Here is a 24442-nt window from a genome sequence, read left to right as displayed (position 1 = left end):
AGTTCTTGGAAATACACAGACGTAGTTGTTTCAAAAGTATCAACCAGAACAATGTAAACGAATATACCCCTTGATCTTGAGTCCACAGTAGTCTTCTCATATTGAAGGTCATGCGGAAAAGAAACTGAAGTTCTATGAAGTACTCTTATATTGAAATTTGCACATATATGAAGGTATTATCTATGGGTTTTGGGACACCCAGATGCAAATTAGGTGCACAAAATACAGCATTCACGATTATGAATTCCATGTTGTAATTGACAGAAGCAAGTAAGTGGAATTTCAAGATCACAAAGCGCACTTACAACAGCAGAAAAGTTGGTAGTACAGAGGCCTTCAACCTCTTTTATAACTAGAGCTACTTCTGATTAATAGAAATGATCTCAAGCTACTAAAATGACAGTTACAGTAGCAAATCTGACATGCTCATCAGATTATTTATGTTTCCACACTTCAACTCTTACAGGTACTTTGCTCTTCCATCCCAGACCAGAGCTGCTCTCATCATCAGGGCCTTTGCTGCATGCTAATTGGTTAAGCTGCAGACTTCATGCGGTCAATTTCACTGTAATTGTGTTTGAGCATGGGATTTAGGAGTGGTTGGCTGACTCCTACAGCTAGGATATATAACTGAGCGGTACTGACTCCTATACGGTGCAAGAGGCAGCAAGGCTGTTTCAGATCCACTGGATTATGCAATAGGCAGGGCTCCATGTCCAAGAGCTACCTGCTGGCGAGGTATTAATATTAGTTCCCAAGCTACGCATCGGAGAACCCTGTGCCAGTCTGACAGATTGTTTCCCATTATTGTGAGTTACCGATTACCTGCAGGGGGTGTTCATGCACAATGTATGGAACACATACATACCCTTAGACTTGTGGCCATTTACAAACATTTAATACAACCATTCCAACCCTGAAAACTGATGTAAAGTTAAAGTTAAAGAAATACCTCTGAATGTTACGGGGTGAACAGAAGAGGATTTCCTTACACACTATTTGCCCTTTGGAAAAACAGGGGAGAAGTTGCATTAACAAGTGTACACTTCCAGAACCGTGTGCTTAAAGGACAGTCTTCCTTCCTAAGTGTATAGAAGGAGGAATATTTTTGGAAGCTTACATCGGTCTTGAGTTTCAAAGAGTAATTTCTGGGTTCTTCTTAGCAAGAACACCATTGAGAGGAGTTTGCTGACTTTTTCTAAAGGATTTTCTGAATCAAGCAGTTCATGTTTTCCTGTCTGTTCCTATTTGTAGCTATTAAGCCATTCATCAATTGCTCGTTCATATTTTACGGGGCTTCGCTGCCAGTCCATATGCCACCGAAGGTTTGCAATAACACTTGTGTAGTTATCTCCCAAGCTCTGTTTCCAGGTGACAAACTCCTGCTTGTTATAGTGATGGACAGAAGCAGACACCTTTGGATAGTCCACGATAGAACGAAGTTTCCTGTCTAAGGAGGCTGTGATTTCTGGAAACATTTTAGCCACATCGCGGAGTTCATCTGGATCATTGCAAAGGTCTATAAAACACAAATGAATCAGCTTATTAGTGAAGCTTTACACTGTATGAGTCAGTTCTTAAGAGCATTAGAGACAACAGATAATGCCAAAGGGAACAATTTAAAGCATAAGTCAAACTTCAGTCTAGAAGTCTTAAAGCACATCCATTTTGCTCAAAATTCCAAAAATTATAATATGCTGCATAGGTGTAACAAGCATATGTGTAAAGTATGCAAACGGCCTAGCGTAAATAATGCAAGTTTGGTTACCCTGATTAAAATATTCACTTTTAACCAGCCACAAACTTCTTGACAGGCACCATGCTTGCAGCAAAATGCATCTTGTGTAAGTAGTGCAGAAAGAGTGGATGCGAAGATGAGACAGTTCCGTTTTTACAGAATTTCAGCAAAAGAAGGTAACATTTATAGAAAGGATCTTTTCTTAAACAACAAAAAGAAAGACATTAAAAAGAATGGCAATTTCACAATCCTCCTAAACTTACACATGCATACATTAAACACACAGATAAATAAACAAGCAAAAACGGACTTAAGTTATCACAGTGTGTGCTAAGTGACATTATGAGTCGCGAATGAGTTTGTACTCACAATGTCAAGACTCTGGTTCTTTGCTATTGATAAGAAATATAAGGGAGCAAAAGAGTTTGAACCCATTATCTGAGACTCCCAAGGAAATATATTATTGGCTTAATACTACTCCTTAAGAAAATAAACACACACAGTTTAAGGACTGCAGAGAGCAGTCCTGCCCGGGAGAATGTCATTAAGCTCTGATTGGATGAATTGTATCTTTCCACAAATATATGCCGTTACAACGCATACATTTACAATGCATGCTTTTACAACACAGTTTTTACATCGCAACCTCCTTTACAACGCATTCCATTACATCGCATGACACTACATCGCATTTTTAGAAACTACCATTACAAAGCATTCCATTACATCGCATTATACCTTTACAACGCATAGCATTACAACGCATACCATTACATTGCATTTAAGGTAAGTATGGGATAGTATAGGGGTAAAAATTACTTTTTTAACTCCAGAGGGTGCAACAGTAGGGTAAGTGTTGGATAGTGTAGGGGTGAAAATTACTATTCTAACTCCAGAGGGTGCAACAGTAGGGTAAGTGTTGTATATGGATAGTGTAGGGGTAAAAATTACTATTCTAACTCCAGGGGGTGCAACAGTAGGGTAAGTGTTGGATAGTGTAGGGGTACTATGGGTTGTAATGGTATGCGTTGTAATGGTATGTGTGTAATTCCTGCATTGTAGTGACATGCAATGTAGAGTCATGCATTGTAATGGTATGCGTTGTAATGCCTGTGTTGTAGTGACATGCGTTGTAAAGGATGTTGCGATGTAATTACTGCATCGTAAGTGTAGTGCGATGTAATGGTTGCATTGTAAAGGTTGTTTCCCTTTTCCACTGCCTACTTGAAGGGATTCTTTTTAGGTCTTGTTTCTCTGCTCCGCCAATCCCCAGCATTCTCTGTGCTCGTCCCTATCGTGGCAGTCACTCTTTACATCTTTGAAGACTTTCCTCTACTGCCCCCTCCCTCTTGCCAAACCGCCCTTGTGCTTCAGAATGCCCGACACAGACCTATGAATATTCCAACCTGTCCACAACTGTCTCATGCTGGATCGATATCACGTATCAGATCGCCTGGAGGGCATCCAAATCTTCCTCCACTGCCCCTGCTTTCTCCCACCGGGCTGCTTTTCACAGCTCAGAGTAACAAGAAGACCTTAACTTTTTTTGCTTCTGCTTTGAAGGTCTCTGAAGGATAAGACAAGCCAAAGGGCAGTATCTGTCTGCGATGGAAAAGTTAAGATAAGCATTTTTTTGTGTTTGCTTATTTGGGGGTCTTCATATAGTGTGTGTAAATGGCATGCATATTTCCTGCAATCAAGACGTAAATGTGTTCATAAAGCCTAAACAAAATTCTTGACAATGCATCTCTGCTGACACTAATTCCTATTGAATAAACAAAGTTGAGCCTTTTAATATCTGAAAACAAGTGCACAACAATGGCCACAACATGCTTACCTCCATAACTGTTAAAGTGCTTGCCATCGTGCTGTCATAGTCTGTATTTATGAGCGTGACGACTCTAGTGGTTAATATAGTTTGTGATGCAGTGCGTTCAGTTAATGGTTGCATGCTGAAGAATGAAGACGTGCAAACCAGAGCTCTGTGTGGCGTGGTCTGTTACATGCTCCCAGGCTGGGGAGGACACTGCAACTGGCAAAGGGATTTGGAATACGTGCCTCCCAACAATACAAAACTGCTCTCCCTGAGAGTTTGCAGTGGTCCAGCAAACTGCTTGTGGGTGCTTGCGCCTCAAGAAGTGGTCCACAGTTGGCATATGGGAGGTCAAAGTGCAACTCCTGGTTTTGAGAGGCAATCGAAAAAGGTGAAGGCCCTTCAGTGGAGCACATCCTGTGAGCCTGCCAAAATTCTACTGGTAAGGCCGAAAGAAGAGATACTGCATCACAGCATAATACAGTGCCAGCATAGTTACGAAGCAGAAAAGATAAAAGACAGTGCAACCGGTTATGAAGAAGCGCTAGAGGCAGAGATGACCTGGTGCAAAGAAATGCTAAAGGCAGTGACACCCAGATATATAAAGTACAACTGCACTCACCGGAGCCAACGAGAAAAAGCGCAAACTGACCTCCTATCGAGACTTGGCTAGGGGCAGGGATGCTCAAAGTAGCATGCAGCACCCACAACAACCCAAGCCAAAGCATAAAGGTTGTGATTACGAAGCCATTATTCCACACAGGAGCAACCACAGAGGCAGCTGGTGGCACTCAGCAACAAACAAAAGATCTTCGAGCTTGGAAGCTCTCCAATGCTTTTCGGAAAGAGCACCAAGTATGGCAGCGCTGTGTTCCTGAAACCACCACTTTCATTTGATAATGCCAAAAAGCAGAATATTGGTGCCAGATGAAAAAGTTGGTTGAGAGACTGGATATGCTTTTAAAGCATTGTAAGTTCAATTAATTCAATGATGAAGAAGCTATGCATCTTAGAGTTATTGATGGTTGTCTCTCTGACTCATTCTGATGATTCATGCTGAGAGAATCGTTCAGCTTGGAGAAAGTGCTCATGGCTGCCGGAGAGGTGGAACATGCCCATCAACAAGCTGCTGATATGGAAGCTGGAGCTACCCAAAATGAATCTGCATTGAGCATGAAAAGTAAGTAGAAACACAAGGCAGAGGCCCACTGAATGATGTCTCAGAAAAAAAATTAAATTGTGTTTTCACTGTGGATTTTCCTTTCCACATCAAGGTAAATGTCCTACTATTGAACAAACATGCAAACACTGCAGGAAAGACGCACATTAAATAACGGTTTGCGAACAAAAAGTGAAACTAAGTGCATCATAAAAAGATGAGAAGATGAGCACCAGAAAGTTCCACAGGTAGTTTAGCACTCCCAGAAGGTCAAAGAGCAACATTGACTAAGGTAAGAGTAAACAAAAAAAGTAAATCAGATTCGAAATTCATCGTCCAACTGACGTCATCGACTGACAATGAGGAAAATGGATGTGTGATGGTGATGTCAGTCACAGAACAACATGCGCATGTCGGATTGGCTGCTTGCAAAAAAATACACACGTCTGAAAAGAATCACCACATGAAGCAACAAAATTCTTTTGGACATTATCCTAAAATCACGGTAAATGTAATAGACAGTGGTGCTTTATCAAACATCAAGCCAGCAGTAAAAAACAAATAACTGTCTCTGATACTACGTCTCACACCGTCAAGCTGAGCAGCTTCTACACCCTTGCTGAGTAAAGTATCCTTTGTGGCGACCATACAGCACAAGAAAAAAACAGTGCAAGCGCCAATTCATGTACTCCCAGGTACTTCATTGAATGCATGCTTATGAAGTTTCGACACAACTGCTGACATGGGACTGATTTCTATTAAATAAAACTTGAATGCCCATTCTGAAGTTGGGAGTTAATTCCCAACATTGTTTCATGGACTTGAGAACCTTAAGAAAATGGAGGTACAGCTTTGTATTAATGATATTTGCCCCGTTGCACAGCTACACCTTCGAATTGCTTTTCACTTGCTGGAAGCCATTGAGAAAGAACTAGAAACACTGTTCAAGCATGACATCATTGATCACTCTACATGGTCCAACACCTTGGGTTTCACCCATTGTGGTGGTGCCAATAAAGGACAGTGGAGGTTCAATGCGCATTTGTGTTGCTATGTGCCAGGCCAACAAAGCAATCAAAAGAGAAAGAAATTCAGGTCTACATATTGCGGACAAGATCACACAGCTGAATGGCACCAAAGTCTTTTCCCAACTTGATCTGAACAAAGGGTGCCATCAACTTAAACTGAAAGAAAACTGCAGGTACATTACACTTTTTCAACACATATTTGGTTTGTTCATATATAAAACACACAGTTTTGGGGTGTTATCAGCTGTAGAAATCTTTCAAGATGTCATTCATCGAGTAAATCAGTCTGTCATACATGCTTTTGACTAGAGTGATGAGTGATGCTTTTGACTAGAGTGATGATATACTGGTGTTTGGGGCTACATGAAAGGAAGATAACAAAGCACTCACACAAGTATGCTGTCTTCTTGCTGATGCTAATTGCTGGGAATTGTGAATTTTACTAAAACAGACCTAAATTCTTTGGACATATTTTCTCTGAAAAAGGGATGACTCCTGATCCCGAAATTGTACAAACATTGTCATCTACTTGCCCTCCAGAAGATAGATATGACCATGCTGTGAATCTTCTTAGGCATGGCCAGCTACTTCTCCAGGCACATTCGTGACTTTGTCACAGTGCGTGCCCCTCTAAGAGAACAAGCAAAGCGAGGTGTTCCGTTTGAATGGTCATCTGAATGTGACCTAAGTTACAAGAAAATAAAATACACAATTGGAAATGCAACTGAAATGTCTTACTTTGATCTGATATTGCATACAGAGATTGCGATAGATATAAGCCTGATGGGTTTGGGAGCAATTCTTGTTCAACATAATGGGCAACCCGATGCTCAGACACATATTGTGGCATAAGCTAGTCGGAGTTTATCTCAGACTGAGCATGCTTATTCTCAACCGGAGAAACAAAGTTTGGCTGTGGTGTGAGCATGTGAACACTTCCATTTTTTTTGTACGGAAAGCATTTCACACTTGTTACAGTTCATCAAGCGTTTCTCACCATTTTCGGAAATCAGAAAGCCAAGATGCCCCCCACACATTGAGAGGTGGGGGGTTGTGTCTGCAGGAGTATGATTACACTATAATGCACAAACCAGGGAAAGATCAAAACCCTGTAGACTACTTTTAAAGAATGCCATTACAGCATCATAGCACAAGGTCCAAAGCGGCTAAGGCCTACATCAATTTCACAGTAAAGTCAAGTGCGCAAGCAGCTACTAATGCTGACAAAGAAATGCTTACGCTCAAAGAAAACATTACAACACAATCATGGAGGAAGCATACTTGACCTCTTACAGATGATGTTGAATACCAGAAATTCAAAAATGTTTGTGAAGAACTTTCTGTTACACATGATGGTGTCAGACTAAAAGGGGCAAGAATAGTTATTCCTGAAAGCCTGAGGCAACACGTTATTGAACTGGCACACACAGAAGATTGTGAAATTGCTGCAACTAAAGAGCCTGAGGGATGGAGTGTGGTTCTCATGCCTTGACAAAGAAGTTGAAAGGGAGCTTAAAGGTTGACATCTATTTAACTGCCTGTCTCCTGAAATTACTCAGCACCAACTGCACATGTCTGATCTACCTAAGCAAGCTTGGGAGAGGATTGCTGTTGATTCTTTCAGACCTCTCATCAATGGACATAATCTCATGGTAGTTGTCGATGAGCACTCACGTTTTCCTTTAGTGGAAGACATCATCAACCACACATGACCGAGTCATCGAAAGGCTAGATTACATTTCCACAACATGGTGTGTTCCCTCCATTCTCAAATCAGACAATGGTCCACCCTCCAATTGCAGAGAGTTCAAAGACTTCCCCAATTGTTTAAACATCAGAAAAGTGCAACTCTTTGGCCACATGCAAATGGATATATGAGTATTTTAAAAACAGTGGTTCAGCAAGCTGCACTGGAGGGCATCAACTTAAAACCTGCCCTGCGCCCAGCCGTTTGTGCCTACCATTCCACTCTTCATTTCACAACAGGAGAAAGCTGTGCCTGAGCTCTTAGAATGCAGATATCTCAATGGACAGCCAGCCGGTCAATAGACACTGATGAGATACAAGTCACTGACAGTGTGCACAAATGCAAAATGAAAGGCCTACGCTGACAAGCGGAATCACGCTCGAGACATGGTTTTCGAGAAAGGAGACTAGGTACTTGTTGAGCAAATGCAGACATGCAAGACAGGCACTCCGTTTGATGCTGAACGGCTAAGAGTTGTGGCGAACAAATGAACAAAGGACATATGGCACTGCCCAACAACCTGTAAAATCCGTAACCAGAGACTCAGCACAATTAAGCCTTTACCTTGACGTTCATCAGTTCTAGTCCTCATATATGAGGCAAGTCCACCTGAGGGCCCAAGTCAAGCATCTGACTCTTGTCCAGAGATGCCAGTTGAAGGCTCCTCTCCTCTATCTCGTATAACTAGACCTGGAATGCTGGTGTGAGCACCTCACTGATTCATCGAGGAGTTGTAATGTATATATGTGTTTATATTTGTACTTTTTATTTAACAAAGGGGAGATGTGTCCTGTGTTTATGTGCATGAAGACTCTAATGGTCCTCTGCAGACTCCTTTTAAGTATTACATAATCTGATAGGTGGGGCTGGGTGTGGATAATAAAGTTTGTGATGCAGTGCGTTCAGTTCCCGGTTGAATGCTGAAGAATAAAGACATGCATAACCTAGCTCTGTGTGTGGCATGGCCTGTTACATGACCCTGGGTTTGGGGCGACATTACAACTCCTTAAGGACATGAGACAAATTATCGATAGGACTGAAAGCTGCTGAAGTAGCGCAGAGGATAATTTCAATGTAAATACTAATAATTATAATACTAGTTTGTATTATCAATTAATTGTCTTCGGTTTTCATATTGATGCAATGTGCACATTTTTACCCAGGGCTTGTCTATGTCTAAGGAGCTCTAAAACAAGCTGGCATTATTCAGCGCAGTTAGACCTGCTGTACAGATTTGGAGTTTGGACAGACTTAGAGTAGCCCTTAGAAGCAGGGCTACCACCTACCTAATCACGATTCCTGGAACACAAGTATTACAACTCTGCTTGAGAACAAAGGTTAACTGTATTAAGAAGGTATGGCATGATTCCACAAGAACGAGCTGAGCAGTGCCATTAGAATGTTGTACCAAAATCCACATGTTCTCTTATTTACCTGGAATTTCCCCCATCTGACATGCTGAAATGAACCTGTGGAAAAATTAGGGTGGTACAGTGCTTATCGTACACCTCATTAATTGTGATAAGTGTGAGAACAGGAATTACCACACCTATCACAAATAATAAATTAACTGTGAACCCTAACCGGGGCATATGTGACACAATTGGCTCTTTTTAATTCACTACGACACGCTTGACTAATACCCGTAGGAAAGAAAAACAAACACACTCCAGTGGCTTATAACCACTGCCCTTCATACGGTGTAACAGGAATGTGCAGACTTATCCTTAGAGCCCTAAACCTTCTAAATCGAAGTATCCATCTATCTAGTTCAACGTGAAAATTTAGCATTCATCTACATAGGAACACATGTACGCTGCTTTTATTTACAATTACCATCTCCAACACAAGTTAAAAACTAGCTCAGGAAAACCCTTTTAATTCGAGCCCTACAGGGAGATTGGTGTTTCATCAGGACCTAGGGTATAACGTGTAAAAGGTCATCAGCAACAGTGAAGGCTACAAGACAATATCAACCTGAGTCACAAAGATAGCTTACACTTTTGAGCACGTTTACACTTTTGAATACATTTTTCACGTATTGGTATTGACAAACTCTGAGTGTAAGTTACTTCTGAAAAAATATGAATTCAGTAGTAAGTCCAGTACGACGCATGGCTAACCATGGTAATATAACACCCTCCCATTAAAAATAAAAACCAATGGGAAATAATGTAAAACTAAATTGCATTATTTAAATAGTTAAAAATATACATGCATATAAATTAATGTTAACAAAAATAGTACATGTTTAATATTTAATTTTAAAATATTTGAATACCCTACATTGAATTTAAAAGGTATTGTAACAATGAATGTTATTGAAGGTAAATGAATACATTTTAATTATTTTATGTATCACTTCTAATAAATAATAATGCACAGGGAAAAATATTTTTTAATGTAGTTGAGAATGTATTTTTTAATTTAAGTTTCAAAAATAATTTTAACTTAATATATTTCCATTCATTAAAGTTTTGATTTTAAATAAGTTTATTGCTTAGCATTGTTTTATTTTGTTCTACATTTAAAGTAAATAAAATATTTCCTAAGTTATAGGGAATAATAAAAATACGTTTATTGAACTCGAAAATAAATATTAAAACATTGTTTATGTTAAATACTATACATAGCAGCCGACATGCTAAAGATCACTATTGCTTTTTTCTCTTTTTATAGTATGTTTAGCACCTATATGTTGAGAGTCGTATTAGAGAGATCTAGCACTTTATATCTGACAATATGGTACCCACCTTCAAATTATTGTTCATTTTTTAAAATATAGCTATAGTGCATTCTAATGAGATTACCTGCATAGTATTACCAGTCATGTCCTACTCCTTGTTTGAAAACACTTTCCACAATAAGCCTTAATCACAGCTGTGATAAATCGTCCACTATGCCATGCCTCTATTTCCAAGACGACACCCTCATTTATCCTTAAACTTATAGGAAGCAGCACAAAAGAAGCTGATCATGTGGTATGTCAGCCTGTGAATCCACTTGCACTTTTAAGGATCTTCTCCAGAGCTCAATATGACTTTCATACACAATATTACACAATAAATCTGGTGATGTAACCATGAACCTAGACTAATTAGTCTCTAATCACTTTCCAACTTTATGCTTTATGCAGAGATCAAGCCTTTATCTTGGAGAAAATCCGACATAAAGGATAAAGCATTTCAAGACACTTTCAAGCAGTGGAGCTGAGCAACCTTCTATGCATTCCATTGGGCATGTTATATTTACCTCGCAACTTTTAAATCACATTACCTTTGCCCTGCAGCCTTTATCTGCAAGTAGGTTTACCCGGCATACATTTAGCCCACATGCTTTTACCCCACATTACCTTTACCCCACATGCCTTTCCTGCATGCCTTTACTCGGGAAGTAAATAAATGTACGATTATTTTAAATACAATCGCAGGGAAAACGTTTGCAGAGTTAAAAGTGCCAAGAAAATACTTGAGGGGTAAAGGACTGGGGAGTAATGCCTGATATCCTTTCCCTGGGTTCCAAACTCTCACCATTGCTTTTCAATATCTACATCTACTTAATGACCTACATACTCGTACATCATCAGGTTCACCTCCAAATTCAGGCATGTGGCTCTCACATTCACATCTGACTCAACAATGACTAGAGCCAAAGTAGAATTATTGGATGAAAGAAAACTGTATCTACCTTAATAGAAAAAAAAATATGATACTGATGATGCCTTGTCAGTAATTGCTGCCCTTCAATTGGCCTACAAACCTGTGGATAACTCCTACTCTTTCACAGAAAGTTAGGAAATGAATGATAATTTTGGACACATACCTCTCATTCATATCCCAAAACAATGCTGTTGGTATGAACTCTCACCTGTCAGTACAGGAAGATCCCCTTCTCCTGAACACTAGCTACTACATCAAGCTGAGGCAATCAATAGTAATGGGTCAGTTGTACTACTGTAAGATAGTCTATAGAGGACTCCCAAAAAGCTTATCAGTAGGCTGCAAAGATCACAAAATCTGTTGCCAGACTATGACATAACCTATAGAATGTGATCACGTGAATCCTGGCCTGAAACCACTTCACAGGCTGCAAGTGGAATCACGGGTCAAATTCAAATCCCTTTGGGGACGATTACGAGTTTGACAGTGCGGCGGCAGGACCACCCTCCTGCCGTGCCGCCTCTCCGCCAACCCTGCGTGAGGACCGCCCGTCATATAATTACTTATTTAGTCATTAGCGGGCATTTCCTTTGCCGTTCCCACAGCTGTACCTATAAAATAGTCACCGCATTGGGAATGTCAGAGGAAGTTCCAGCACGTCATGAACTGAGAAGTCCATGCCATGCTGAAACTTCTGTGCATACATAGGGGGGAACAAAATGTGCCCCCCCGTGAGCATCCGCAAGGCATGAGGCACAGGGGTGTCCTGCAGGGCCCCCTTTTTTTCCAGATTGTTACTGTTTTCATGGAGAAAAGACCTACATGAAATCAGTGGCGGTGATGAAAGTCGTAATAAGCTAGGCAGGACTGCGGTGGTCTAGCCAAGGTTATTGATACCTCTTGACCGCTACACCACAGTCGGAGGTCCCAGGGCAGCTCAACCATTAGGATCGTAATGTGGAAGACGCATGACCGCCACCACAGCGCCACCAGGAGTCTGACAGTCCTCGGACCGCCAGACTCGTAAAAGGGCTCTCAGCATCATCTATAAGACCTACTGGAGCAAAAGCCTTGCTACCTGCAAAAGTGGTCCTATCAGTGTACTGCAACGAGGAGCCTGCGATCAGCCAGCTCACATTTGAGATTGTCAAGGATACAGCAGAAAATGACTGCTAGATCTTTGGCCATCCAGAGTTCCAGACTCAAAAATCTTTTAATTTCGTCTTGAGAGCAGTACTCAATAGTTGCATGACACAGTAGTGAGGTCAATAAAATTGACTTTCAATATTATTGTATCTCCCTACTTATCTTGTGATTTTATAGTTAGATTAATTAAGTGGATGCAAAAATGTTGTTGTGTAATATATAGTGGTGGTACCAACTCAACTATCTTTACCTCAGAAATCTCCTGAAAACTGAACTTTTTAGGATGGCATTTACTGAACACATGCCACAAAAAAAGATATTGCATGAAGAATATCAGCTGGGGCCTTGCACCCCACATTTGATAGGGCACTAACTACACAGGTCTACATTGATTATTCCCAGGCTGTCTACCTTTCACATGCTAGTGTTCTGCAATGGCCATAAGATGAGTTGCGGTGCTATACAAAGCTCCTACACAAATAAATAACTTGTTTTCTACACTCTGCTGCATACCACAGTGTTTGCCATATCCAATATCAGCAGTGAGCACTTATTTTACTAATGATGTAAAGCAAAACGTGCATAAAAGGAGACTATGGGCTGATGAGAGGAGTACACTGACTCGTGAGCAGATAACTGTATTGTGGGTAGGCTAGTGCCTCATAGCTAGACTATTAACTATTGACTGACAGAAGATGGACCATACTGACTAACAGCTAGTGTCAATGGAAGACTACTGACTGGAGAACTACTATGTGAAGAGACTAATGACTGGAAGAGGTATGCAGGATGATGGGGAAGACTCGTTGATTGGAAGCTATGCTTAATGATAAAGGAAAAACTGGTTGATGTGGGTGGCATTTGTCATACTTGAGAAATAAAGATGCATGAGCATAATGGGGAGTATTATCTAACAAAGGACTGACAGCAGGTTGAGAGGAAACTGATGGTTAATGCTGACTGCCTACATATTGTACCTTGTAGATCGATAAGGGACTAGTGGGTGGTTTTGGAAAGTCTGGTTGAGGAGGAACTACTGAGTAAATGCTAGCAGGTGTGTAATCTCCTGCCTGATTGGGAACTAGTACCTATTCGATGGAGTCCTGCCTGCAGAGATGAAGGAGAGGGACAAAAACAACGACCCGCTGGATTAATAGTGCTAGAGTTGATTTCATGCAGTGTTTTTGGACCGTGAATGTAAAAATGCATCTAGAAGTACTGTGCACCAATGTAAAGAAGGTGATTGTGTACATCGGCACACATGTCCCCAATACGGCAGCATTCATGTTGCCGAACATCTTTGCAAAATTATAACAAATGGAAATCCTCGTTCAAGTTTTCTGAAGCGAATACATTTTACAGAATTAATTGCAAATCAATACATAAATTTAAATAAAGAGAAAAATAGTGACCTACAATAGTTGTGCTGTGTAGCATTTTATTGTAGCATTTGAATAGCACTTTGCTATGCCTAACAGGGCAAAGTGCTTTTATGAAGACATGTAAGTAACCACTCAGTCTGTTGTGTATCGATGGTACAGTGTTGGTTTGAGGGGCTGCCTTCGTATAGCAACACTTATGCACAAACGTGTGACTAAGACAGAGAGTGAGTGGCAGGTTTGAAGTCTGCATGTACATACATGTATAGTTGGAAAATGCAATATAATGCATCATGCTTTAGGGAAACAGCCAGGTCTTTATTGCTTTTCAGAATTCTACATGGTTGCAGATTATCCTGACTCATGTTGCAAGGGTGTTCTAGAGTTTAGATGCCTGTGCCGAAAAAGCTCTAATCAATGCATTTATTTCCAACTGAGATGATGAACAAGAGCGGAGCCATTTTGGACTTGAGGTTTCCATCTTAAGGGGTACATTTTGAGTTTAATTTGAACGAATGCTCGCCTCGTCTCAGGAATCCCCAGTGAGTTAAGCAGAATGCAGTGCCGGCTTTAGCGCTGGTGGCGCCCAATGCAACAATCATTTTTGGCGCCCCCACCCCCTATGACCACCTCCTTAGATTCTCTCACTACCACAGGGCAAAAGTGCCCTTCATCGCTTCAATAATAAGTTATTGCTAAACACAGCGCACCCCCCTGGGGTCAGAGCCCCCTCCTCAGATCAGCCCCCAGGCCACACTGTCCTAAAGCCGGCCCTGGCAGAGTGGCTTGAAAGAGATAGACAGCCATTGTAGAGCATGAAGGGCTTCGGTGATGTGGTCGCAACTGCGTAGATTCAGAATTTGCCTGGGTGCAGCATTGTTTGTACATAATAGTTTCATATTTTATAAAGAGGGGTTCCAATGTAAAGTCCATTACCATAGTCCAGATGCGGCAGAACTAGTGCTACCATAGTCGGTACCCTGAAAGTTTAAGTGTCTGAAGTGTTGTTGCATTAGTCCCATATTATGGCAAGGGCCTTTGGTCACTTGAGAAAACTGTATTTTCAAAGGAAGAGTTTGGATGACATGATCACATCCAAACTCTTCACTTCAGTCTAGGTGACTGGAGCCAGTCTGGTGCCCTGAATTGGTAGAGTCATTCGTATCCCAGTGTTCCAGGCATGAGGATCTCAGTTCAAGAGAAGTCGAGTTTTATATGGTTCTGTAGCATCCGATCACCTACTCCATGAAAGCCCTGGCTCACTGCTAAAGTCTGATTGTTTTCCAGCTTTAGAATGATCTGCCTATCATCAGCTTGGATGTAACAGATCATACGGAAAGAGTTAATGGCTTGTTTGTCAGAATATCACTAATAAAAATATCATCATGTCCTAAATATTGAAAATAAAATTTTAATTTAATGGGGTGTAGACTTTCTATTAACTCCACCGGGGTGGTAGTTTTGTATACAATATTTAGGACCATATGGACCCGATGTACAAAAATGAAGACGCAAAAGTTCTGATTTGCAGAAAGGCTTTTTGCATTTAACAAACCCAAATTATGGTATGGTAACACGTTACCAAATCGCAATTTGGGTTTGTGACCAAATACCGAATCAGTATTTGGAAGGGGTGTTTTCATGGCACCCCTTCCAAATACTGATTTGCAATGGTATATTTGAATGTTTTGCGACCGAAATCAAGTGGCAAAACATTATTGTTTTACCAACTACACAACTGTAGTGGTAAGCTATTCGCAAATGGGAATCAGTCCCCCTGGGAGGCGTTCCCCTAAGAAAATGTTGGGGAAAAAAATTAAGAGTAGGCAGTGCTCTAGGGACCACCGCCTACTGTTAAAAAAGGTTAGTTACAATTTTAATTGGTTTATTTAAAAGCAATCACAGATATGACGGTCTGTTGACCTAAGCAGACCACAATCCCGGTGATGACTGCGATTGATGGTGAGTCACAGTTTGTGACCTGCCTCATTCATATTAATGAGGTAGGTCGAATTGCGACACCCTCAAAATTGGGTTTTTACTAATTGACTTATTGGTACATAGGTCAGTTTGAAAACACAGAATGGGTTTGCAAACACAGAATGGATTTGGTAAAAGTCGATGCATAATTTGTCACCATTTTTACCAAATCCGTTCTTAGTACATATGACCCTATATTTGGATAAGATGATATTTAGGCCACAACATTCTGGTACCCCAATAGTTATTAATGTCTACAAAGTGCACAGGTATACATTGAAGAGTAGAATGGCTATAGTTGAGCCTGAGGGAGGCCAACCTGAGAGTCGCTGAGCAGGAGGAGGGATGATTTGGGCTTTATCAAAGCGGTAGTCATTGTCAATCTAGTTTAAAACATTATCCTCAATCCCTATGATGCTTAATCTTTGGTTTAATGGTTGGTGACCGATTGTGCTGAAGGCTGACAAGAGGTGTGGTAGGAGGAAGGTGACAAGTGATTGCTCCATTTGAGTCAACTGTGTTCCTGAGGTCATCCCAGATAAAGACATATGGGAATTCAGCATTATTTCAAGTCAAAATCATGTTTATCTTCTCAAAGGACGTTATGTTGTTCAAGAAATATGGACATATGTAAAAATGCTGCTATTGCAATAAGCATACCCAGAATGGTCCGTTGGATATAGTTCTGTAGTTTGCCAGACCTGCTTTGTCATGACCTTGCTCCTTTGGATGGGTTTTAGGTAGGATGTTTTTTGATCAATGGGAAACATTGGGCTCGAAAGGGGGCATTTATGATTGTTCTGACTGGCATTGCTGCAGAGGATGCAAAAAGGATGTTTGCATATTTGTTAGGGGAGCACAATTCTGTGGGTGAACAGACAATCCTATTTGTATTGATTAGTTCAATTGTTTCTTCTGTGAGAGTGGGTTGAAGGATAAGAGTTTGATTTTCTTGTGTTGTGAACTAGTATTGTCCTTTCTGTTGAGGGCGAGGATTTACCGACCAATTATATGAGGAAATTTAGTTCAAGATGTGATGCCATTTGTGCAAAAAGGGGTTGCTCAAGGCTACTTCCCAACCCCAGAAAATAGTCTGTTTCCCTCAGAGTGTACAATAAAGGGTGAAAATATATTTTACAACACTCATTCATTGAAGGGTCTGATTGGTTCTCCAGTGGTGTAAGCCACAATTTGATCTCTAAGAACAGTTTTAACGTTAAGAAGGATCTTTATGACCCATGACACATTGGTTCTTCTTGACTTGATAAAAATAACACTCATTGTTTACTCCTTGCACGCTTAGGTGTAGGGTTATCATTTTACTCTATGCATATAAGGGATTCAAGAACTAATAAAGCACTGTAAAGACCAGGCTTTCACTGAGACAGTTCTATAACAAGACCATTTTTGGCAATTGAATAGGGTGTCACCTACAGTTTACCCCTACAAGCAGCAAAAGTGGTCTCAATGATAGTAGTGTATGATGCAGCAACCGGCACTTCTAGAGGTGTGGCCAAAACCCTAGCAAAGGCCGCCGGATTCTGAAAGTTTTTTCAAATCATTCCATGTTGAGAACTAACATTAGCATGTTCCGGTCTCTGCCGCATGTATCATTTGTTTACCAGTTTCTTACCAGAAATATCTTCTCTGCAGTATTTATTGTGCTACTGTCACACATGCAGGCAATCTAACCTGATCCTTAAATGTTTTTGAGAGCTTTGCATTTGGGAGTTCATTATGTGATTTCCAATTAAGAGAAGAATTACAAATTAAAGCTAAGCTAAGTATACAATTATGTGCAATACCCAACCTGTTCAGAATTCTGAGTAAGATGTAGCACAACAACCCACATTTTACTGGGAAATGTAAAATAATGTTCTTTCAAAAGGGGTAATTCGATTTTTAGCGGATTTTAAACATAGCTCTACGGAGTTCTGTAGGATACCATGTTCTGTACAGTGTGGGACTAGTTACTTTTCTTTTCTAACAAGAGGTTGACAGCTAACACATTTCCCTCTAGATTTACTTTGAGGTAACTACGGTTGAACTGCATGGAGAAAAGTGACAACAATATCGTACTACCTTACTTCTTTGTCTATATTAAACATTATCGAAAGATCTCCTAAGGCAGAATTATAGAAAGTTTTAACTAGCACAAATAAAAAAGCATTGGCAATTCCAATAGTTCTGACTTTAAAGAAATCTTGTATGATAAAGTGAGACATTACTAGTAAATAGTATTGGAATAGATATGTATTTGTGTGGAAGCAAAGAACTGTATAATAATATTGGTGGGGTTTAAAAGGCAGGTGACCGTTGTAGATATTCCCGTGTGATTTTAACAGGGTCCTTTCAATAAATCAGTTGATAAGCGGAGCTCTGGTTATTTTTAACCTTCCAATTTACCAATCTACCCTTCTTAATTGCATACCCTCCAGACATGCTGTTAGGAGGATTTCAAGTTTAAAAATAAGTCACATGGGCAGAATCGAAAATGTCTCTGGAAAAGAGCCCCATAGAGGGGCCCGCTGGGCACTGCAGCACCAGCCTCACAAGGAGCAGGCCCAATGGTGAAGCATGCATCCCTTGGGTGGGTGAGAGCCCTTGCTTTGAAGGAGAGCGCCATTCATGACCTTGTTTGTCTGGGGCTCAAACTTGAGGTGCTCCATCATTATTAAGTGGCTGAATGACAGAGCCACGCATGGTTTAGCCACGCGTGCCTCTAGAACGCTGCCCAAACAAAGAATGCGTTTGAACAATGCATTCCTTTTCCATGAATGCCTGTACCACACAAGCCTTTACCATGCAATTTTATGGCAAAGGATTCACTGGTATGGAGAAGTGCGATAAAGATCACACTCCAGCTGCGCCGCCCTGAGCCCTAAAAACGACCCCAACCCCTGAGCCTTAAAAACTACCACGACCACCCGAGCCCTAAACACTACCCATGCCCGAGCCCTACACACTACCTGACCCCACATGAGCCCTAAACACTACCTCTAACCCAGAGCCCTAAACACTACCCTGACCCCCCAGCCCTAAAAACTACCCTGAGCCCTAAAATCTATCCCGACCCCTCGAGCCTTAAAAACTACCCCGACCACCCGAGCCCTAAACACTACCCTGGCCCGAGCCCTACACACTACCCGACCCCCCATGAGCCCTAAACACTACCCTGATCCCCTAGCCCTAAAAACTACCCTGACCCCCCTGAACCCTAAAAACTATCCAGAAACCCCTGAGCCCTAAAACCCCACCCAATCCTTAAAACTCTCCCCCACCCTAAAACCCAGCCCCAGCTCCACTTACCAGACCGCAGCCTCTCCCGATCGTTCCTCTGCCTGCCGGCTGTGGTCGGCTGAGCATTGTGCTTTCTTCCCATCCCACACACCAGAGTAGAAGGGAAGGCCCCCTATAAGCCGGGACGCAATGATCACCCTGAGGGCAAGGGTAATGGGCTGAACAGGCCGCAGACCAGTGCTGGTGGTCGCTACCACTTGGGGGACAGAAGATCTGGGGCCTGACTGGAGATACCAGCCAAAAGAGAGCAGGCGAGTCAGTGACTTGGAACCACCAGAAGGTAGGCCATAACAAAAGAACACCCTGCAGCCTCAACTGAAACACTAGGGGATGTCGGACAGCACAGAGGAACGACGTAAAGAGGTCAACCTCAAGACCCACACACAGGCCAGCTGTGAACCCTCCCCCTGCACTGCCCTCAGCTGCCAATGGGTCTGGACTGGTTGAGGCGAGCCTGGTGACTGGGATAGCCAGCAGTAGACACAGGGTCCAGAAGGAAGTGGATAACTGAACCTGCCTTGCGATTGGAGGTGGGAACGATAGTGAGAACTCAGGAGCACAAGAGTTACCAATAGAGCCATCCCCATAACTTCCAACAGGCCAAAAAAAGGATGCCACTAGCAAGGACCTCCTCGCCAAGAGGTCTAGTAAACAAATGTAGCCTACTTTGGACTCGGCTTCTTGGCCCCTGCCGCCTTGGATACGGCGGGAAAGCAGGAAGCGAGTGAGAAGGCTCCCATCAAGCGTGACTTTATGGAGTCCCTGCGAGAAGACATAGCGACTTTGAGGACTGAAGTGACTAAGGAGGTTAAAGATCTGTGTCAGGAGATGAGCGTACTGGAGCAACGAGTGGACATGGTGGAGAAGTCCGGGGGCGCAAGAGAGGACGAACTAGAGGAGTGCCGCAGGTATATCCTAGAACTCAAAGACCGCAATGCAGATCTTAACTACCACTTGGAGATTTGGAAAACAGGTCACGCAGTTCCAACATCTGCATCAAGGGTGTCCTATTGCAGGCGGATAAGGGATGCCTTGAGGAAGACGTTCTGCGATTGTTCTGCCACATCGTCCCGGAAATAGAAGGGAAGGATCTCCCATTGAATCGTGCGCACAGGCTGGTCATCCCTTACAGGCACCCGGCTCCCTAAAAGACATTCTTACCTGCCTCAATGACTAACGCCAAAAAGAGCACATTATGACTGCTGTACAGGACCAACCGTATATATCCTTCGAAGGTAATAAGATCCGCCTATACTAGGATTTGCCCATTATCACTTTGCTGCAATGATGCACTATGAGGCCAGTCACACAATTCCTACGGATAAAGGGGTGCATTACAAATGGGGAAACCCTTTTCACCTCATCTTTGTCTGGGAAGGAGAAACACTTGGTTCGCAAACCCCTGGAGGGGGCGATGATCCTGGGGTTGGATTTGGAACAAGGGAATGATCCTCTGCAGCATAGCTCGCAGGGCCTCTCATGGGACTGCCACAGATGGCAGCAATCTAATACTCAGACAAAACAACAACTGAATAAACCATTAGCCACGGAAAGCCTGAGAGAGAGATCAGCGATACTGCAACACCTCACCGAGCAAAACCAATCTCCAGAGTGAGAACTTGGTTTATTTAGGCTGTGCTGGAATCTGATACATGAGAACTATCGATACGACCCGCAGCTCGCAATGGGACAGTTTAGCATGCTCTTAGGCTGGGTCCTCGGGCTGGTATCAGGATGATTTTCCCCCAGGTTAGCCATCAACTAGATGACAAAGCACAGGTAGCAGCGGAGGCTCCTGCACCCTTACCAATTCCTCAAGAACTGCCACAAGGGACGGATGGCATTGACCCCTACTACGTAGTTGCTAGTCTAGCACCAATTGGTGTTTTAGTTCTTTCTGTTTTAATGTTCATACAGTTGTTATACAACGCCCTGCTCCACTTTCTACTACACTGTCTCATCTCACCACACTGGAAGGGAAGCGGGTTGCAGTCTGCTCTAACCAGAATCCTAGCCAGCGCTGGTAATTCTATTACTAGATGGTGCGAATAGTTAGCCTCAACATGAGTGGTCTGAATTCACTAGCCAAGAGAATAGCACTTTTAGCTCAACTCAAGGCTTCAAGTTGCGGCATATATCTGCTACAAGAGATGCACCTCCAAAGGAAACATTGGGGTCGAATGCGGTCCTAATTGGTTTTGACCTACTAGTATGATCTGCAGGTCTAGGGGAAAAAGCAGGAATAGCTATTCTTATTGTCACACATTTCCAGGGACGAATCCTCCAAACACACTCAGAGATCACCGGCTGGATGATATTGGTATGCATCTCATTATACAACCACACATTCACAGTAGCATGTATCTACAGTCCTAATGATCACCAAGAGCCCTTTATTTGCCAAGAAATTGGCACCATATGTGCCACGCCCGATGTATACATAGTGGTGGTGGGGGACTTTAATTTGTCTCTCGATGTCACCATGGACCAGACTCCCCAAAGATTTTTACTGGGATAATTTCCCCGCCGGGCACTCGCTGGTTGGGTGATGCATGGCTGATTGACGTATGGAGAACATTGCACCCTTCCACAAGGTCTTACTCCTTCTTTTTGTTCACACATCAATCCTATGCCGGAATTGATTATTTTCTTCTCTCAGCACCTCTTCTCTCTGTAGTGACGCACGCAGATATCGACGTAGCTTTCATCTCCGATCATGCTCCAATCCAACTAGTGTTGCACCTCTCAACCTGTAATCAAGGTTCTAAGATGTGGCATCTCAACTCTAAATGTCTATCCTACGAGCCCACAGTTAAGGAGGTGGAGCACACAACCGCTGACTACATCACGATCAACGACACACCACATACAACTATAGCAACACTATGGGACGCTCTCAAGGCACTGGTGCAGGGAACATAAATAGACATAGCAGCGAGGCTCAATAGGGACCATAGGACAAAGCACAATGGGTTGGTGACGCAGGTGAGGGAGTTGGAGGAGACACACAGACAGATGGGCTTTCACAAAGCATGGAGACAGCTGACTATTGCCTGGAAACAACTCAAAGCCCTTGACATGGATGTGGCGGAGCATGCTTTACTCTGCACGAGACTGAAGAATTTTGCAGGGGTAAACAAGGCTGGGAAGCTACTGGGCCATAGATTGAGGGTCCAATCAGACTCCAGATGCATACACAGCTTGATAGGCCAAGATCAGAAACTCAAGACGAGAGACGAGGACATCGTGGAGGAACTTGGCCAATTCTATGGGCAACAGTAAAAGGCGGACATGCCCCTCACTGCAGGCTGCTCATCTTACATGGAGCAGTTTTCGCTAATACCATTTCCGGAATCAATAGCAGCACCATTAGAAGCTGGCATAACAAACCAGGAGGTTTCGGAGGCGATAGGGAGATTTAAGCCAGAGAAAGCCTTGGGTGAAGATGGTTACAAAGCTGTTTTTTATAAGCATTATGCAGAACTTATTTCCCCTGTGTTGGCACAGTTGTACAACTCCTTCAGCTCCACAGGAACACTCACAGACTCCATGCGCACTGCAATTATAACAAACAGTCCTGCCGAAACCTGGGAAAGACCCTCAGTTCTGCACATCCTAAAGGCCTATTTCTCTGCTTAATGTGGAGGCAAAGATTTTCACAGGGATTCTGCCTCATAGATTAGGGCAACACGTGCCCGGGTTGGTGGACCCCGACCAATCCGGGGTTATACAGGGACGCACTTTTGGAGATAACACTAAGCACCTCTTCCATTTATTAGATAAGACCCAGCGGTCTAAGATTCCGACACTGATTCTTTTGATAGACGCTGAGAAAGAATTTGATCAAGTCCACGGGCCATTTCTACGCATGGTTTTGGACGCCTTTTAGCTGGGTACACATTTCCAGCAATGGATCTGGGCGGTTATGTATACCCACAAACGATGGTCAGAGCCAATAACTACTTATCCCCTACATTCACAGTCTTGAGGGGAACACAACAGGGGTGTCCACTTTCCCCACTCCTATTCGCACTCTGTATGGAGCAGTTGGCAGAACACATTAGAAGACATCCCCTTATAGAGGGAGAATGGGTGGGTGGCCAATCACATAAAATAACCAGTTGACGTACTGCCAACTATCCCAAAACCCTACCAGTCACTGCCACCACTGCAGGAGGAACTTGCAGCATTTGGCGGAGTCTCCAGCTTTAAGGTGAACAACACCAAATCCCAAGCGCTAAATATCACTATTCCGCAAGACAAACAGGCACACCTTGCAACAGAATTCCCTTTCACGTGAGCTAAGCAGGGAATCCCCTATATGGGAATACGCATATTCCCTACCATTGAGGCCTCAAGATCCCATAATTAGTCTTAATTACTGACCTCTGTGAGGGCTCTCATCCAGTCCTGTCACCATCTCATGGTTGGGATGAATACCAGCCATGAAGATGTCACTGTTGCCCAAAATCCTATATCTCATGCAGGTGATGCCATTACAACCGCCTGCTTCTACGATAAACAAGCTCCAGCCAACTATAGACTCCTTTATCGAGGGGGGTAACATGCCAGAATGGCCAAGGCCATACATATCTCCCGGTAGCAGAGGGTGGGCTGGGTATACAGAAACTGGTGCGTTACTACCAGGCCGACAAATTACGTTACCTCGTGGAATGACAACGTCCACTCACAGAGACGCACTGGTGTTTTTTAGATCAAGTGGTGTCCAGAATCCATATCTGGAAGATACCTTGCCTCCCACGCAGAAATCGCCCGCCGGGAGTGTACATCTCCCAATGGTAAGGCCACCATAGGAGTCTGAGATAAAGTCTGCTTACTTAAACAGCTTTCCACCCCAATCTCCCCCCCCTCACCCCAATCATGGGAAACATGGATTTCCCACAGGCAGTCCAGGGGCAGACATACTCACGATGGCAAGAAGCCAATGGTCAACACATCGGTGACCTGTTTGATGAGCCAGGACGGTTGGGCTTCCAGAGGGTACAGCAGGTCTTTGGACTCCCGGAATCTGAACACTTGCGCTATACTGCAGTGCAACATTGGGTAACACTTCCCTCGATATGACCCGACGCAAGCAGACCTCTATCTCCCTTTGAGCGTCGGCTAATGTCTAGGCGAGACGATCGCATGTTACTATCAGACATATACACATTCCAAACACTGTAGCGAATACCTTAAGCGCACCTGCTAAGAAACGATGGGAAACAGAATGTGGATGTCGATTCACAGATAAAGAATGGGCAGACATTATTCATCGCACCCACACATCAGCCACTAGCACCTCTGGGTAAGAGACATTGCTTAAAATAGTTCAAAACTGGTACTATACCTCTGCTCATCTAGCCAAGTGGCAAAAAGGGAGGGACGATAAACGTTGACAGCATTGCAGCCATTATAGTACACTCTCCCATCTGTTGTGGCACTGTCCTATACTTCACCGCTGCTAGGAGGAGGTGTTGGCAGACGTAGATC

The 24442-nt window shown here is 42.8% G+C and overlaps 1 protein-coding gene across 2 annotated transcripts in view; it reads right to left on the bottom strand.

Moving 5' to 3' along the window:
• Nucleotides 1-230: 230 nt before the first annotated feature.
• The window catches only part of ARSK (arylsulfatase family member K), a 961037-nt gene continuing 936825 nt past the window's right edge, over nt 231-24442 (bottom strand). For both annotated transcript variants that reach the window (XM_078675401.1, XM_078675402.1), the window contains one exon: nt 231-1519. In XM_078675401.1, coding sequence (XP_078531527.1) covers nt 1245-1519 — 275 coding nt within the window. In that variant the 3' untranslated portion in view covers nt 231-1244. The remainder of the gene's footprint in view (nt 1520-24442) is intronic.

The sequence above is a fragment of the Lissotriton helveticus genome, chromosome 2_1 (assembly GCF_964261635.1).
Source record: "Lissotriton helveticus chromosome 2_1, aLisHel1.1, whole genome shotgun sequence".
NCBI lineage: Eukaryota > Metazoa > Chordata > Amphibia > Caudata > Salamandridae > Lissotriton > Lissotriton helveticus.
The sequence above is the reverse complement of the archived record's forward strand: the minus strand, read 5'-3'. Positions and strand labels throughout refer to the sequence as shown.